Consider the following 19,301-nt stretch of genomic DNA (forward strand, 5'->3'; position numbering starts at 1 on the left):
TTAGGACACAGAACAGTCATAAGTCCCATCCTGAAATAGTTCTTCCTCCTCTGCTTGGGCTGTGTCTTCCTCTTTCCGGCTGGCCATATTGCTTCCCCCAACTTCACTTTGGGGGCTGCTTCCATGGCTGCAGGAGGCCCTGCTCTCCTCTGCCCGGGGGCTGGTCTGTTCAGGAGTCTTACCCACTGCTGTTGGTTGGAAGGCATCAGGCTGGACTTGCTCTTCTGTTATCTCACTGAGCTTCTGCAGTTGTGGCTTAATGATGTTTAAAAATGGCTTATATCCAGGGCTAAGTAGAGGGAAAAATTAATTTTCATCTGCTATAATTCACAAGACTTGGTAGAGGGTTATGGATAAATTGCTCAACATTGATACAGTAAAGAAAATGATAGATTATGAGGGGAAAGAAGGCTTCATGCGTGCCCTCCTAGTACTGAGGGAGCTGTATATAGATAGCACAGTCCAAGTCTTAAATTTCTGAGCAGTAGGGACAAAGACTGACACTTAAACTAATTAAAAATATTTTTAACCAGGTGTGGTGGCGCATGCTTGTAATCTCAACATTTGGGAGGCTGAGACAGGAGGATCGCGGTCCTTGGACAGCCTCAGTTACTTTGTAAGGCCCTTTGCAACTCAGAGACCCTGTTTCAAAATAAAGAATTTTAAAAAAGAACTGGGGGTGTAGCTCAGAGGTAAAATACCCCTGGGTTCCATCCCCAGAACAGGGAAAAAAAAAAAAAAAAAAAAAAGAGTACATGGGCCAATAAAAAAAAGGACCTTAAGAGAACATCTAACTTAAATGCATCTGGCAATTAAGGAAAACCAGATAACCAGATCTACCTAAGGGAAGTAAATAATCTGAAATCCACATATAACTGGTGACAAAGATAGGGCTGGCATTTAAGGTTTTGAATTTTCATCTACTAAATTTGGACATGCTTAGTAGCTGCCATGGAATATTAAGTTAGATTAATTTTTCAGTCTTTTTAAGAGGACATTTTTATGTTATAATCTTCACTTACACAGATCCACAAATCTTAAAATCTAGTCTAAGGTCATTTGTACTGTACCAATCATAAGTCAGTGACATGCATTCACATTATAAACTGACCAATACTATAAACCTTAACAGATTTCCTATTCAAATATTTGGGTATAGATTAGTTACTAAAGAAAACCGCCTTAAATATGGACACATTTTTATTTCTATTAACCTAAAAACATCCAAACGATAAGCCTTAAATGAAAAGACAGGAACATCACTCACCAGTCTGTAGAGGCCCATCGATCCACGGCATGTAGCCCTGTCTTGATGTTCTGTAACATCTCTCCATCTGCCTCTGAAGACTGTGCAATGGTCAGAATCTGACTGATTACTGAGGATTCTCTCAGAATTAGACCTATAACAGTGCACCAGTCCAGACATCCGGCCTCCATGAAAACGTGGAGCAAATACCTATGTATAAAGCAGAAACAAAACACTATGCTAAAAAGGCCCTACAGGTATACAGAAAGAGTGATCATCAGGAAAGTAGATTCTCTACTCCATTTGCACATATACCCCAAGCAGGCACTGTGTGCTTTCAAAGAGCTGAGAAACTCACCGTAGCTGGACCTGGGATTTGTGAGGTCCTTTACTTGCCAACTCCATGGAGATGTGTTCTAACTCTGACTGAGTCAAACTGAGTGTAGAGAAATTTTCATCCACCACTGTCCAGTCCCCATCCACCATGGAGCTACTTTCAGTCAAGTCTGTAGCTGAACCAATGCTGCATTCGTCACCTGATGAAGAACTCCCAAAAGTTATAAACCAGTTTCATGTAGAAAATATCTTTTTTTTTAAATTAAAAAAGTTAGCTGTTCTTAAGACTAGGCATGGTGGTATACGCCTGATCCCAGTATTTGGGAGGCTGAGACAGGGTGATTGCAGGCCAGCCTCAGCAATTGAGCAAGATCATGTTTCAAAATAAAAATGGAGCCAGGTATGGTGGCGCATGGAGCCGTGCTTGGGAGGCAGAGACAGGAGGATTGTGCAGGTTTGAAGCCAGCCGCGCTGGCTTAAGAGACCCTGTTTCCAAATAAAAATATAAAAAAACAGGTCTGGGAGTGTAGCCCAGAGGTAGAAGGGCTTCCAGGAACCCCAGTACTACCAAAAAAAAAATTAAAAAAAAAAATGGATGAGGTAGTATAGCTCAGAGGTAGAACAGCCCTGTTTAAGCTTCAGTACCAAAACTGAAACAAAACCCCCCAAAATAGTTGTTCTCAGATGTTAATTTCTCCTTGGGGGGGAGGGAAGGAGGGGGAGGGAGGGAGGGAGGGAGGGAGAGAGAGAGAGAGAGAGAGAGAGAGAGAGAGAGAGTGAGTGTGTGTGTGTGTGTGTGTGTGTGTGTGTGTGTATTTTACTGGTATTGAACCCAGAGGCATTGTACTTCGAGCTATAACCCCAAAGTCTCACTTGCTGAGAATGTCCTTGAACTTATAATCCTCCTGTTTCACCCTCCCAAGTACTGGGATTGCAGGCATGCACACCTGGCTTTCCTTGGGATTCTGAAACCACAACATTAAATCTATGGCTAAAACAGCCATGTTACATGAACAATAGTAGATACTTTAAAAAATCAGCAGAGTGATATTATATACCTCTGGATGAAAAACAGTACCATAAGGCAGTAGTTCTCTTGGCTCTCCTAAAAAAATCTAGCTAGAATTTGATCAAGCCTTTAGATTCACCTACCAATTTACAGAAAATAGAGAAGAAATTGTTAAACTAAACCATAAAGACATACTCAGCAAAATCCATACTGTGAATAAATCCACGGGAGCAAATTTCCACAGTGAATAAATTTCAAGTGGGAAATAATTACAGGGGTGGGGGATAACACTTGAAAGAAAATTAAAAACACAATTACAAGGTATAGATTTTATTTGGTTCTTGATAAAAACTAAAAATTTATGACATAAAACAATTGGATATCTGAATATATACTGGGTATTTGATAGTATTAAGGAATTATTAAATTTTTAGAAAGATGATAATGACATGGTTATTTTTTATGAGTTCTTGTAGGATACATACTAAAATATCTACAGATAAAATAAGTGACTTGGATTTGCTTCAATTAAATAAGGCAGAGGGGAGGTAGACATATTTGGCCATGAGTTGGCAATAAAGCTAGGGAAAGGGGTCCACTATACTATTATTATCTTTGCTTTTTAAATATATTAGAATTTATATCTTTAATTAGGTTCTTAGCCAGGTGTGGGGGGCTGAGATAGGATTGCAGGTTTATGGTCAGCCTCAGCAACTTGGTGAGACTCTATTTCAAAATAAAAAATGAAACAGGACTGGGGAGGTGGGCGTAGTGGCACATGCTTATATTCCTGGTACTTAGGTGGCTGAGACAGGAGGATTGCAGGTTTGCGGCCAGCCTCAGCTACTTAGGCCATCCACAATTTAGTGAGACCCTGTTTAAAAAATAAATGTAGTTCATAGGTAGAATGCCACTGGGTTTAATCCCCAGTACTGCAAAAGAAAGAAAAAATTAAAATAAAAAATAAGGCTGGGAGCTGGGCCTGATGATGCACACTTGTAATCCCAGTATTTGGTAGGCTGAGACAGGAGGATCGCAGTTCACAGACAGCCTCAACTACTTAGTGAAACCCTTTGTAACTCAGTGAGACCTTGTTTCAAAATAAAGAATAAAAAATAGGGCAGGGGTATAGCTCAGAGGATAAATACCCCTGGGTTCCATCCCTAGTACTGGAAAAAAAAAATAAATAATAAGGCTGGGGATTTAGCCCAGAGGCAGAATGTTCTTGGGTTTGATCCCCACCACCACAAATAAACAACAGAAAAATTCTCTAAAAGAAGTAATGGCACTACCTAAACTCATTAAGATGGCTACTGTATCCATTTATATCCAATCTATATAATTTGAGGGGGTACTGGAGATTGAATCCTGGGACATTTTACCTCTCAGCTAGACCTTCAGCCCTTTTTATGTTGGAACAGGTCTTGCTAAGTTGATGAGGCTGGCCTAAACTAAAACTGGCCTAAAAATGGTTAGGATGGTAAATTTCATGTGTATTTCACAATTAAAAAGAAATGGCAGTTTTAAGCCACTTCACATGACAGAAGCTCAGGTAACAGTGATAACAAACTGATAATTAAACTGTAGGGTAGGCCTAATTAACATTAAGAGGCCTGTTTTTAAAAGAGGGCAAAAATTAAAAAAAATCAGACCATTTATTGTTTAAGGTCCTATATTTCATAATCCTACAACAACAAAAATTGCTTTAAAACCTCTTCTGTTTGTAATCTATCCATTACTATAGGGCCAAGGCTGGTGTATAACTTTTGTAAATAGACAGCAAATATTTTAGGGTCTGAAGGGTATAAGGCAAAACAAGGATATTATGCAGGAACTTAAAACACGTAACACAAGAAAAGGCAAATTTCCACAAATGAGAAATAATGATAATGAAGTGTCTTTTGTGATGTAGCTCTACTTATGATAAAAATGGAATTCTTTAGTAGGCACACTGTTGCATGCCTGTAATATCAGTACTTGGGAGGCTGAGACAGGAAGATCATAGGCTAAGCAATTTAGTGAGGCCCTACACAACTTAGACCCTGTTTCCAGTTTAAAAAAATTAAAATTGTTCTGATGGTATAGCTTGGAGATAGAATGCCCCTGGGTTCAATTCCCAACAAAATCAAAACAAAACAAAAAAAAACCAAAACCAACCAAACAAAAAACACATACATACACACATAAATTCTTTATTTGGGGAAAACATTTTGCCTACTTGAGTTTCAAAGTTAGTGTTTGTATAATATCAAAGCTGACTGCAAAAATTCATCTATTAATATTGCTCTGTACTGAAATATCACCTATACATTTAAAATAAGTAAGGCAATATGCAGTCAAGGCCAATTTCAACTTTGTCCTAGTAACTGTCCACCTCTCCAGCAGATACTAATACAGTTGATCGTCCAGGATGTTTAAAGAATGAAGCTCTATCTCTGAAAAAATGCAGCACATCAAAATTTTTTCCAAAGGAGCTTTAGAAGAGCTAGGACTTAAAAAGCACACTTACCTTTATTAGATAATGGTAACAGAAAAGCATCTTGCATTTGTGGTCCATGGGATGAGGCTGTATCCATCTCATGATGAGTAGGGCCAATGTTGGTCAGCCAGCTCTGACTTCGTTGGATATTAGAGATGCCAGCATCCATCTCAACGTTTATAAAAGGGTCAGCTGATCGAGACTTTAACAGCTGTTCTCCCACTGCAGGGCAGGTCCAAAAAAACACAAAAAGCAAATGCAAATGATTAATAATTGGGAGGGAGGGGGATTCACTCACTGCCATTTCCAATTCAGTCCCCCTACCCATCCCCATCTCTTAGTTGCTCTTACATTGGTATCTTACATTGTATCACTCACCCCAAAACTAGGGATATGGAATTATAACAGAACAGACTGACCATATAAATGCTATCTAACAGTCATATCATTGTATTTCTTACTAGAACTAGACCACACTTTATTCTGTGGATTTGCCTTTATTTCCAAATACCACAATAAAAAGTTTTTAATTTTCATGAGAGCAGTCTTCATAAAAATATTAAATGAAAATTTTTTATCTTTTAATTTTTCTTGAATTCACTCAAATATAGTTTTACTTTATCCTCTCCTAGTTTAGAAGATGGCCCGAGTTGTCAAAAGATGCATTTTTACTATTTCCCTGGAATGAATGCGATCAGGTAAATCACAATTTAGTTTATTTTGGAACTAACCAGTTCCAGCATCTTTCCCACAATAAAGTAAGCATGGTAGTGCATACACTCAGCCAACTCTCAACTTGTTTATAATCTTAAGATACACTGTTCGATTTATGAGTTAGATTTTTAAGTTAAAAGAATTTTGCTTTATTTTCATCTTTGGTCAAATGGTATTCCAGTTGATGTATATAAAGTGGGCTTTTGAGTTTGATATGAAAAGACTTCCTTAAATGCCAAATGACAGCAAAATGTCCAAATAATTGGATTACTATACAATTCTCCTTGTAAAAGTGTCAAGAAGTCAATATTACCTGTTCGGTATTTTCCATTTTTGAAAGGAGAACTGATAGAAGAGACTGGGATGATGGGCAGTGGCCACAGGAAATCTTTGTGGAGTCTCTTAAGGGCTATCACAAAGTTGTCTACCCGGGCAGCTCGGGAACGTTCTTTGCACAGCCAACTAATTAGTTCGAAGCCTAGCTGGGCTGCAAAACATCCAAGGTCTTTTAACCTCACATCTTCTAAGAGACGCCGAGCATGTCTCCAGAGCATCATGTCAATATACATGTTCTCAGCACAGTCACTGTCTTTGCTCCATCTATAAGAGTAACAGAAAAAAGCTACAGAATAATCTTTACTAGAGGGGGCTTCACATACATTTAGGCAGTTGTGCTGAAAAGGAAGTAAGAGATCCATTATTTAATTCTGACTGAAAAAAAAAAGCATCAGGGCTTCTCCTCTATGTGTTACCATGATCTTTTACAGACTTGCAGCGGAGTAAGACTAATACGTAGAATAAATCCATGCAATAGGAAAAATAAAAAGAGCAAATAAATGCCGTATTTGAAAAGATCAATAAAAAAGTCTGATCAAAGAAACTAAAAAATATGCAAAATAAAATTAAATGTCTATGATTTATGTAGACATAATGAAAATAAAACTGATTTAAAAAAATTAATGACAACTAAATATAGTCTATCATCTCTTGATCATAGGCTGATATGGCTTAGCTGGCTTAGTGATCAGGTAATGTGGTGCCCTCACTGAGAGGTAGTATACAGTGGAGTGGAAAAGAGCCGCTCTATAGCAGGATTGCCTGGGTTCAGATCCTAACTCTTCGACTCTGCTACTTGTTGGGGGGTGGGGGAGAAGTGTGTGTCTGGGGATTGAACAAGAGGTGTTTTATCTCTCAGCTATATGCCCTGCCCTACTTTATATTTTTACTTTGAAATTAGGTCTAAGTTGCTAAGGCTGGCCTTGAACCTGTAATCCATCTGACTTAGTATCCCCAAAATTGGGACTACAAGAGTGTGCCACCATACCTGGCTAAGCCACTTATTAGTTTTATGAACATAACCAAGTTTATTTTTCTGAGCCTTTTTTTTTTTTTTTAACCTGTATAGTGGGATAATAACCCTCATGAAATTGTAAGGATTAGAAGACCTGTGTATGAATATGCCCAGAACAGTACCTGGCATAGAGAGCATACTTTGTAAGTTACTGCCCAATATTTAAGTTCAGGGTATGACTGAGAAGACACTGTTTGCCTGGCAATAGCTTACAGCCCTCCATGGCTGTAGTTTATTTATGTCAGCATAGGATTATTGTGTTTGGTGTGGGGTGTGTTTATGGCCAGTGGTAAGAGAAAGCAAGAAAAATAAATATATATATCACAGTAAGAAATGTTCTATAAGCTCTTACTGTGTGACAGGCAATGTAGTAAGAATACAAACAATTTAAGAAAAAGGCTTAAGGAAGAGAAAAAACAAGAACAAAACATATAACACAGGAAAGAGTACAAGGACCGACCTCAGCAAACCAGAGGAAATTTTAATAATTTTTAAATTTCAATGTGAATTCATAGCCATCCTTTCATCTATACATTTTTTGGGCTCTACCACTGTTTAATATGATTTCCCTAACCAAAGGATCATAGGAAAGAAATATGAATATTAAATTATTATATTTTGTGAAGAGAAAGCTGGAAGGAAGGGTAAAGCTACTGACTTTTGTGTGGTGGTGCAAGCTTGTAATCCCAGTACTTGGGAAGCTGAGACAGGAGGATCGATCATGGAAAACCTCAGCTACTTAGGCCCTCTGCAACTCAGTGAGCCCTTGTTTCAAAAGATAGAATAAAAGGCTGGGGGAATAGCTCAGAGGTAGAATGCCCCTGGGTTCAATCCCCAGTACTACCACACAAAAAATAAGTCTTTTGGATCATCTGCAGATTATCTGACCCTCTGTCATTAGAGTCAATTCAAAGTTAGTTGCTTTCAGAATGGTTTCACCAAGACCTACTTTAGTACAAAGGCACAAAAATTACACAAAATGTATAGAAGTAAATGCATGGCCAAGGAAAAAGGGATGCCTTCTGTAGGGTCTCTGACTTTTGGGAATGAAAAAAAGATCTGCAATTGGATTAAGTTTTTTTTCATAAGGATTAATTTTATAAATGCCCTGAAATAGAATGTGCCACGGATACCCTAATATTAGTAATGGCTCTTAATTCTTTTACCTTTTTCCAGAAGGACCAGATGGCATACTCAGTGTTTTCTGTAAACTGAATTTACTAGGAGCAACATTTTCAGCTGACTGGGATAAACTGATGCTTCGATTCCTGAAGAATTCAAATCCACCACTTGAACTGGGTTCCTATGATTACACACAATGTATGTTTCAGTTAGACAAAGATACCCTGTGGGCATGTGGCCTAATGAAGCTGTACAGTTTTGCTACTAACCTGAGCTGTAGGCGTGGATGGAGGTGTTTCAGAGTCTCCCGAGCCAATGGCTTTCAGAAATCGGATCATATGTCGGCATAGGTCCCACTTGCCTTGTTCCAACGCTGTGTTGAACAGAAGGGTGGCATGTTGCCTACTTACTGCTGGGACTTCCATATTCTATAAAAATAGCCAAAAAAGATAGCATTCCTCTTATACTAAATGATTTGGGAAGATATATATAATTCTTTTCTCCATACTTCCTAAACCCAAGGAATATAACTAGTTAATAGTTGAACAGACAAGTTTAATTGTAAATCCATAGCAATTTAGTAATTCTTCTAAAAGTTTCCAATTCCATTACTAGAAAAATCACCGAAGGCCTAAAGAGTGACCCCAAACAAAAAACCCAGCAGCATTTATTTTGATTCAGTTTTTATTATTCTGCAGTTTTTTTTTTTTTTTAAAGGCTAGCCAAAGAATCATAGCATCTCAGGGTCATGAGCCTCTGCTTGTCTATCTCCTCTACTGTCAGTCAGTTGTCCAAAGCAAATAAGCTGACAGGAAATTTTTTTATTTATATCAGGTTTATGCTTAGCTTCTTAAATCAATGACTATGACTTTGTAGTAATTTGAAAGAACCTTTAAGTGTAGCCTATCAAATACATATTGGACTTACGGGACTATCAAGTCTTTTGTAAAGTATATAATGCACAAGTCTTCAGAAGTGTCAAAGAACCCATTACTTTCAGAAAAATCATGTGTTTCTGTTGCTGTGGCAGGCCCCAAGCTTGCCATGGAGAGTCTAATATGCTATGTTATGACCCAGGTCTACTCAGTATCCCCTCAGCAATTGTACTCTAGAAGAAAAAAAGTCTATTACCATGGTGAGTGCAGATAACGTGCTAATGTCCAAAATAATACTTTCTTCACTATGTTTCTTACATGTTAGTGATATTTCTTATGTAATATGTATACAGTATATGGATTACAACAAAATAATAAAAAATTCTTCAGTATTATTTAAATTTACATTCAGAAATTACTGATATGCTTTTAGGTCTATTTATGAATAGAATAATATACCCTTTTTTGTGGTTCTGGGATTGAACACAGAGGCATTCTACCTCCAAGCTACACCCCCAACCCAATTTTTTATTCTTTTTATTTTTTTTTTTTTGGCAGTACTGGGAATAGAACCCAGGAACATTCTACTTCTGAGCTACAACCCCAGCCCTATTTTTTATTCTTTATTTTGAGGCAGGGTCTCACTGAATTGCAAAGGGTTTCACTAAGTAGCTGAGGCTGTCTGCAAACTGTGATCCTCCTGTCTCAGCCTCCCAAATGCTGGGATTACAAGCGTGTGCCACCATGCCTGGCTTTATTCTTTATTTTTGAATAAAGGGTCTCACTAAGTTGTGGAGGGGCTCACTAAGTAGCTGAGGCTGGTCTCGAACCTGGATCCTCCTGAACCTCCCAAGTACTGGGATTACAAATGTGCATCACCATGCCAGGCTAAAATACCTTTATAATGCACCTTTATACATCTGTGATCATTTAACAAGACTGAGTTCTTCAAAATGAAAGACACAAACCAAAGAGAAAATATGATTATTCCTTAAACACAATCATAGTGCCAACATAGAAGTTTTAACTTTTACAAGAATAGAGGTTTTTACCTGTAAAATAATAAGGTAAGAGGCAGCTGTGTCCAAATCCTGAGCCATCAAACATTCTTCAAACAAGTCCTTGGGGTTTCCAACAGCTGCAAAAAGGTAATTCCACAGGGCATATTCAGTCTTCCTGGCACAATGCACGACTGTCTGCAGGAAGAGGGGGAACTCGGTGATAAACTTTGCCACAGTGGGAAGCAGGGGGTCGGGAATGGGCTCCCGTGAGGTAGCTTCTTCCTCCAGCACTTCATGGAGCATGAGTTCCAGCACATGAGGGAAGTAAGGTAACGTGGCACAGGACTGAGCCAAGAGCAAGGCTTGTTCCCCAAGGTTCCTGACCAGAAGTTGACGTAGAATGTGGTGGAGGTAGATCTGAGAGGTTCTCTCCACAACACAGAAAGGGAAGAGCACCTCCAGCTGCTCTCTAGCACTGTTCCGAGTGTACAAAGAATCATACAGTAAAGTGTCATTGACAGCACCAAGGACCAATGCATCTTCAAAGAGAACCGCCAGTGGGTAAATATTGATATGGAAAGGCAGCATAATTCGCTGGGACAAGAAGGAATGAGGCTTGCGGTGGTCCCTGGGGAAGAGGGGAAGCCAAACTTTCATCCCAGCACCACCACAGCTCAGCCAGAGGGCCTCCAGAAGGTGACGTTTTTGTTTATTTGCTCGACATGTAGTCCAAACATTTTCAACAGACTGGGCTAGTACAACAGGAGGGCAGAACGGCAGCTGGAGAAGGAGAGAAAAGAATCAGGATTTTTTTCCTATTGAATTTCTAGGTTCTTAAGTTTCTAGGGAGTGGTTTACTAGATCTTCCCAAAGTGACAGTACAATTTTTTGAGAAAATCAGCAGATATATATTTAGAATTAAAGTTAATAACAGTACCTTGTCTTTCCCTATCTTTTAAAGTAGATACACTTAAATCTAAAAAGAAAACTCCATGAAATTTGTAATCTACCCTAATTTTTCTATGAAAATTTACAATTTATAATGCTTAAGTAGTAACATCTGGACTATAGAATATTTTATTAACATTTCAGAACCTTATCCTTTATCCTTCACAAATAGCCTTATACTCAGAGACTTTATGTAATTTATTAGTTTCCAAATCACAAGATATTACTCTCTTCTTAAATTCTTTTATTCCTTCATTGTAATCTCATCCCTACTTAATATTTGAAATGACTCGCACTTTACTCACAAGCTTCCTTTGGTTAGGGTTACTGTCTTTCTCCCGGATCTGAGGGCCTGACCTGTCCCTCTGCATCATGATGAGCTGTCCCGCAAGGTTCAGCATAATGCTCTCTGCATCACGAGCCTGAAATGTCAGGAAAAGAAACTGGATTCATACTCATTTATAGGTATTTTTTGGCATTCTCCCCAAGCCAAATGGTATATTGATAAACCAACAATATTTATTGAGGTTATACCATATACAGTCATTCTGCTAGGTTCTATGGGAATACAAAGAGTTTCTGGCTAGAGTAGAACAAGGTTTATTAGATTTAATCACAATTAATGAGCAATACCAGTGAACATAAAATTGAGGGCACAGCTGAATTATCCAGAAAAATAAAGAGACTAAGAAGTTAATAATAAATGAGAGATAATTTCACTGATGTATGTGGCATAGCTAAAGAAGACATAAAGGATGAGGTAGGACTTGAAAGACTAGGAAGATAAATATGGATAGAAGGGAAAAGGTTGGTACTCTAGTTAGAGCATGCAATATAAATAAAGACATGGACTTAGGATAGAACAATTTTACTAGGAAGATGAGAACAAACTCACTAGACTAGGGATATGAAAACAAAGCTGGATTGCAAAAGACCTTCAAGGAGGGCTTTGAAATCTAGGTAAAAGAGAAGCAAAAAACAAGCACTACATGTGGTTCTCCAATAAAGGAATCATTTTAATGAGTTAATTAAGATGGTTTACTGGGGAGAAGTAGATGCCATGGGTGTTGACTTGAGGTAAAATATCCTGCCTTTTTTTCAGATGGACAATTTTATACAGGATGGAAAGCCTAGTGTAATGATTTCCTGCTGAACCATATTACCCAATTTAAATAATTATGCACATTAAAGTTTGAGAAGCATTGTTTTACAGAAAGCATTTTCATTAAAACAACAACAACATTGCTATCAGACACAAAAAGCAGAAAAAAAGGGAACTGAACCAAAGATAATTTCAAGTTATTCATCTAGATGGGATATTAGAGAAGTTGAGGTTGTCACCAATAGAAGTTCTTGGTCTTCTCTTAATCCCATACGTCACACACACACACACGTGTGTGTGTGTGTGTGTGTGTGTATTTTTCCCGATACTGGGGATGGAGCCCAGAGGCATTCTACCTCCGACCTACACCTCCAGCCCTATTCTTTATTTTGAAACAGGGCTTCATTAAGTAGTAACTGAGGCTGTCTGTGAACTGTAATTCTCCTGTCTCAGCTTCCCAAATGCTGGGATTACAAGTGTGTGCCACCACACCTGGCTCATATTTTATACTTTTAACATTTATTGTTAATATGACTTTATTGGTGCTTTAGAGTCTCACATCCATAATGTAAATCATGTTGACAGTGATATATAAAAATACAGTACTTGGTTGACCCCTGTCCCCTTGCCCATTCCTCCCTTCAATATACAGAGTACTGAGATTGACACTGGTATTTTAACATATTTACAGAAAGCTATTGTACCAATTCCTTCACTGATCCTCTTATTTCTCCCTCCACTTTCCCTAGGTCACTTCCCTGGCACAACTGAGGTTCATCCCCCACTATCTGGAGTCTCTCTGCTATCCTAATTATGTACTAGCTTCCACATATTAGAGAAAACATATGATTCATCCTCCTCCTTTGTGACAGGTTAATCTCACTTAACATACTGTTCTCCAGGTCCTTCCATTTTCCTGCAAATGTCACAACATTGTTATTGCTGAGGAGAATTCCATTGTGTGGATATCCCATAATTTTGTAACCCATTCATCTGTTGAGAGACACCTAGGCTGATTCCATAATATGGCTATTGTGAATTGTGCTGCAATGAATAATATGCATATATTACTGTACCTCTCTGATTTTAGTCCCTTTGGAAAGATACCCACGTGTGGTATAACCAGATCATATGGTGGATCCATTCCAAGTTTTCTGAAGACTCTACACTGATCTCCATAGCAGCTGGACTAATTTGCTATCCCACCAAGTGTAGACAAGTTCCAATTTTCCTACAACCTCACCAACATTTATTGTTTTTTGATTTCTTATAAGTACCATTCAGATTGGGGTTAGATAGAATCTCAGTGTAGTTTTGATATGCATCTCTCTGATTGCTAATGATGTTGAACATTTGTTCATTATTTATTGGCCATCTATCAAGTGTCGATTCAATTCAATTGCTTTTTTTTGGGTGGTACTAGGGATTAAACCCAGGGGCATTCTACCTTTAAGATACACTCCCAGCCCTATTTTTAATTCTTTTTATTTTGAAACAGGGTCTAAGTTGCAGAGGGCCTCACTAAATAGCTGAGGCTGGCCATGAACCTGCGATCTTCCTGTCTCAGCCTCCTGAGTACTGGGATTACAAGCATGCACCACTACTCCCGGCTTCAGTTGCCCATTTCTTGATTTTTTTTAAGTGTAAAGTCTCTCAAGTTCTTTGTATATTCCATATATTAGTCCTCTATCAGAGGGATGATTGGCAAAGATCTTCCCCCATTTGGTAGGTTTTTTAAAGGACTCTTGGTTTCTCCTGATGACCAGAAACTTTTAAATTTAATGCCATCCCATTTATTCATTCTTGTCTTATTTTCTTGAGCTATTGGAGTCTTGTTGAACAAGTTTCTACTTATGCCTACATGTTTGAGTGTTGGGTTTATGGCCTCCTCTAATTTTCAAAGTCTCTAGTCTAATTTCCATGTCTTTGATCCATTTTGAGTTGACTCCTATGCAGGGCTAGAGGTGAGGATTTAGTTCTATTTTTCTACAACTGGATAATCAGTTTTCCCAACACTATTTGTTAAAAAGGCTGTCTTTTTCTCCAACATATGTGTTTGGCATCTTTGTCAAAAATCAACTGGCTAGTGTGGTATTTCTGTATCTTCTGTCTCATGGTCTGTCTGTTTTTGTGTCAATACCATACTGGTTTTTTTTGGTGGTACTGGGGTTCCTGGAAGCCCTTCTACCTCCAGGCTACACTCCGACCTATTTTATACTTTTTATTTGGAAACGGGATCGCTTAAGCCAGCGAGGCTAGCTCCGAACCAGCGCGATCCTCCTGTCTCCGCCTCCCAAGCGCCGGGATTACAAGCGTGCGCCACCATGCCCGGCAATACCATATTGTTTTTATTACTATGATTCTACAGTATAATTTGAGGTCAGGAATTGTGATGCCTCTTACATGGTTGTTATTGCTGAGAATTACATTGGATATTCTGAGTCTGTTTCTCCATATGAAATTTATGTCTGACTTTTCGAGGTCTGTGAAGAATAACACTGTATTTTGATAGGGATTACACTGACACTGTAGATCCCTTTTGGTATAATGGTCATTTTGATAATATTTCTTCTTCTTTTTTTTAGTGTTAAATTTTTTTTTTTTTTTTTTTTTTTTTTTGGTGGTACTGGGGTTCCTGGAAGCCCTCCTTCCTCCGGGCTACACTCCCAGACCTATTTTATATTTTTGAAACAGGGTCTCTTACGCCAGCACGGCTGGCTTCGAACCTGCGTGATCCTCCTGTCTCCGCCTCCCAAGTGCGGGGATTACAAGCGTGCGCCACCACGCCCGGCTAGTGTTAAAATTTTTGGCTAGGCATGGTGGCGCACACTTGTAATCCCCATGCTTGGGAGATTGAGACAGGAGGATCGCAAAGGTTTTTTTTTTTTTTAATTACAAGAATGAGTATTGGATTTTGTCAAATGCTTTCTCATATCTATTGAGATAATCATGTGATTTCTGTCCTTGATTCTGTTTATGTGGTGAATAATAAGTATTGTGTATGAATCATCTTGGCCATACTGTACGTTTTTCTTGATGTGGCTTTGAATGCACATGACTACTATTTTGTTTGTAACTTTTGTCCCTATGTTCATCAGTGATACTGACCTGTAGTTTTCTTGAAAATTTTTTTATTCAGTTTTGGTGTTAAGGCAATACTGGTTAGGAGGAGTTTGGAAAAATCCCATCTCTTTCAAAGAATTCCATGGAATACTTTGTGAAATATTGAGCTTAGTTCTTCTGTAAAGGTTTTGTAAAATTTAGCTGGGAATTTGTCTGGACCTGGACTTTTCTTTGATGTAGGTTTTTTATTGCAGTTTCTATCACTTTGCTTCCTATTGGTTGGTTTAGGTTTCCTATGTTTTCTTGGTTGCATTTAGGTAGGTTGTATGTATCTAGAAATCTAGTTTGAAAATCCTCTGGATTTTCCTATTTGTCTTTGGTGATGTCTATTTCATTTCTGATTTTAAGAATTTGGGTTGATTCTTTTTGGTTAGCTTGGTTAAGGGTTTGTCAATCTTTTTAAACTTTTCAAAGAACCAGCTTTTTGTTTTATGGATCATTTGTATTCTTTTTATTCTCTACTTCATTGATATCTGCTCTGATTTTAATTATCTCCTGCCTTCTACTGATTTTGTATTAGACTGTTCCTGTTTTTCTATGCCCCTGAGGTATGTCATTAGGTTGTTTTATTTGGTGACTTTTTGTTTTTCTTATGTGGGCACTCAGTGCTGTAAGTTTTCCTCTTAAAACTGCCTTCAAAGAGTCCTATGTGAGAGTACTGAGATGCAGGCTCCTGCTTGAAGGGTTAACAAAGCAACTCTGGCTCCTGAGAAGCAGCTTGGAATGCCAGGCTGGGAGGCAAGCATACTTCCTCTAATCAGTGAGCTGAGTCTTGCTGAGTTGCCTTCAAGGAGTCTCTGATTGGCTGCAGGCTGTCATGCTTTCCAGACCCCAACTCTACAGAGCCAGAGACTATATGATGTTCTGTTCAGAGTCTGCAGCCTGCTGGTTGGGATTTAATGCCCTACAAACAGCACTGAAGCTCTGCTGACTTTGAACACATGAAACTGCGCAGCACTGACCTCCAGCCTCTGTGGCTAGTGGATCTAAGCTCAGCAGGTCCAGTAATTACTATATTCCAAGCTTGTGGCCCAGCTTGCAGAACTCTGATGGTCCTAGGACAATGTTGCTCATCTGCTGGTTATGGTCACATGCAACACCTTTAGTAATCTAAATGCATGCATGCCAGACAGAAACAGTATCTTTTTGTAGCTGGCTTGAAAAAAAATATAAATAAGCTACTTCCTTGTTTCTGTGGTACAGCAATTATCACATTTGCCTCACAAATAACTTACACATTGGTTGTTATGGCTCTAAAGTCTTATTTAATTTAGAAGGCTCCTCTCTTGCTCCATGTTTATAACTTATACTATCCTATAGAAGGTCCTGCATTCCACTTCCTTTTGGTATAACTTAGACTAATCCTTTTTCTCTATAATTCCTAAGAATGGAAGGTGACTCTAGGCACTTGATTATGCTTTTGGCAGTAATTCTTCACATGAACCTTATATCACCTCAGGAAACATACTGCATCTGGTCTTCCCACTTTTAGTGATGCTATAACTGGTTATTCAGGCTTGGGTGAGACAACTTGATTTCTTCACTGAAAGGTTTCATCCAAAATTAGTTATTTCCTCAAGGCTGTAAATGGTGATTCTTTAATTCTCATATTCCTTCTATATTTTTTAGCTACAAATCTATGTAACTAGAATTTTTCCTAATAAACTATAACTTTCTAGTTAACAGGAAATATAGTCTACAGAGGAAATAGAAGCCATGTTTTACAGAAGAAAACAAATTACAAATTTATCTACTAAAGGAGAAGTTAAGGGGTCTAGAAAAACATTAGTTTGATATGTGTGAATATCTGACATGCTGATGAAAGACACAGAGAAAGTTGTAAGAATGGAAAGCTAAAGAATGGCGATAGCCTGCAAATATTTTTTAAGTCATCAAGTATAAGAGAAAACAATATTTACTGTTTCTTATTCCAAAGAATAGGAAATAGAATTTTCTGTAACAAATCAGAATTTGCATCCTTATTAAATAATAACTTATAGCCAGGCATGGTGCACATGCTTGTAATCCTAGTACTTGGGAGGCTGAGACTGGAAGATCTCAGGTTCAAGGGCAGCCTCAGCAATTTGGTGATGCTCTCAGCAACCTAGTGAGGCACTGTTTCCAATAAGAAATAAAATCCATCTGGGAAGATAGCTCTGAGGTAGAGTGGCTCTGGGTTCAATTCCCAGTACCAAACACACACACACACACACACACACACACACACACACACACACACGCGCACACGCACACACACACACGCGCGCACACACACACACACAAACAAAAGCTTACAAAAATTATAACTGCAGTGGAAGAGGCTCTTTTATGGAGTGTTAAGGCCTCAATAAAAAAAAAAAAACACGGAGCAGACAAGGATGACAAATCTACACAGAATTTTCCTTTGACAATAAGTTCTCAGTTTACATAAAGTTTGAAACTGCTGCAATAATAGAAGGGTCCCTGATAGAAGTTATGCTACTTGAATCCTGTTAGCACTATTACCCTTCTAGTTACTCTGCCCAGAAACTATGTGATTATGCCCTTTCCTCATAACTAATCACAGAGTCCTCTAATTTGTATATCCATTCTACTTCTTTTGACTTCTTTCTTTTCACTGCCCAAGTTCAGGCCACTAATATTATTCACCTAGATCATTATAAGGCCCTCCTAACTGCTCTATTCACACAATTTTACTCCACTCCAGATCACTTTCTTCTTAGAGAAAAATTTACAAAGCTTGGATCTAACAATATTCACTTTAAAATACTTTAGATTTGAAATTAAAGTCTAAAGTATCAATATTATCTTTTTTTATTGGTACATTGTAGTCATACATCTTAATGGGATAAAAGACTTGTGGAGACATACATGCATACATCACCCAATTAGCCCCTTACACGATCTCCACCTCATTCCTTTCATATCCCTCCTACCCATGCTTGGCTTAGTGACTGATATGCTTAAGTACATTATGTGCTTTAGAGTGTTTCCCTCTTCCCTCCCATCCCCTCAGTTAAGTGGCCTTAATTGCTCCGCTATAGGATCTCCTTCTTCATCTAGAGTTCCTCCTGTTCCCCATTTCTCCCTAGCTTTTGCATATTAGGGAAAGCATCTGATTTCTTAATATTATCTTTAAAAACTCATATCCTCTCTTGCGTGGCATGTTTCGGGAATTCTGAAACTCTTTCACTTCCCTGTGCCTTTGCATTACTGTTCCTTCTGCATGAAATTCCTTCTCTTGGCTTAGATAATTTCTCCTCATCCTCCAGGTTCTAATCTAAAAGATATACAAGTCTTGTCTGATTATTTAGACTACAACAGGTTTTTGGTATATGTACTTGCAGTAATTACTGTTTTTTAAGTACATACTTCACAAAATATTTATGCATGTAATTATTTGTTTACTGTTGAGCATAATTCATGTCTTAGTTTGCCACTGCAACCCAGCATATTCATACAAGGAACACTTAGATACTTAGTAGCACTTATTTATTAGGAATAATACTAATATCAACACTAAGGATTGAGATATAAAGTCCAAAGAGTTTTGACAATGGAAGTTACCTGTTGTGGCACTTTCAGGGTGATTCCATTCTCTGTACTCACTGATGTCAGAGTGACAGATACTACCAGAAAGGGGTGAGGAATGTAGCGTGACATGGAAACCTCCTGAAGAACCTGAATACCTGCAGTGGTATTTGAACTGTAAAAACAAAGAAACCTTCATAGCTCAACAACAATGACAAGATTTTGTTTCCTTTTCTTTCTTTTTCTTTTCTTTTCTTTTTTTTTTGCAGGTCTGGGGATGGAACCCAGAGGCATTTGACCTCTGAGCTACACCCTCTGCCCTATTTTTTATTCTTTATTTTGAAACAGGGTCTCACTAAGTAGTTGAGGCTGACCGTGAACCATGATCCTCCAGTCTCAGCCTCCCGAATGCTGGGATTACAAGCGTGCGCCACCACGCCCGGCTTCCTTTTATGCTACTATGT

At 38.4% G+C, this 19,301-nt stretch overlaps 1 protein-coding gene across 2 annotated transcripts in view; it reads right to left on the bottom strand.

The window, feature by feature from the left end:
* The window catches only part of RIC1 (RIC1 homolog, RAB6A GEF complex partner 1), a gene marked incomplete at both ends in the record, with an annotated part of 122,331 nt that continues 103,030 nt past the window's right edge, over positions 1-19,301 (bottom strand). For both annotated transcript variants that reach the window (XM_080708838.1, XM_080708837.1), the window contains 10 exons: positions 1-289; positions 1,268-1,456; positions 1,605-1,782; positions 5,101-5,292; positions 6,098-6,384; positions 8,302-8,438; positions 8,527-8,685; positions 10,185-10,913; positions 11,387-11,503; positions 18,874-19,012. In XM_080708838.1, the coding sequence (XP_080564964.1) occupies positions 1-289; positions 1,268-1,456; positions 1,605-1,782; positions 5,101-5,292; positions 6,098-6,384; positions 8,302-8,438; positions 8,527-8,685; positions 10,185-10,913; positions 11,387-11,503; positions 18,874-19,012 (2,416 nt within the window). The remainder of the gene's footprint in view (positions 290-1,267; positions 1,457-1,604; positions 1,783-5,100; positions 5,293-6,097; positions 6,385-8,301; positions 8,439-8,526; positions 8,686-10,184; positions 10,914-11,386; positions 11,504-18,873; positions 19,013-19,301) is intronic.

This window comes from Muscardinus avellanarius, assembly GCF_963383645.1.
Source record: "Muscardinus avellanarius genome assembly, chromosome: 13".
NCBI lineage: Eukaryota > Metazoa > Chordata > Mammalia > Rodentia > Gliridae > Muscardinus > Muscardinus avellanarius.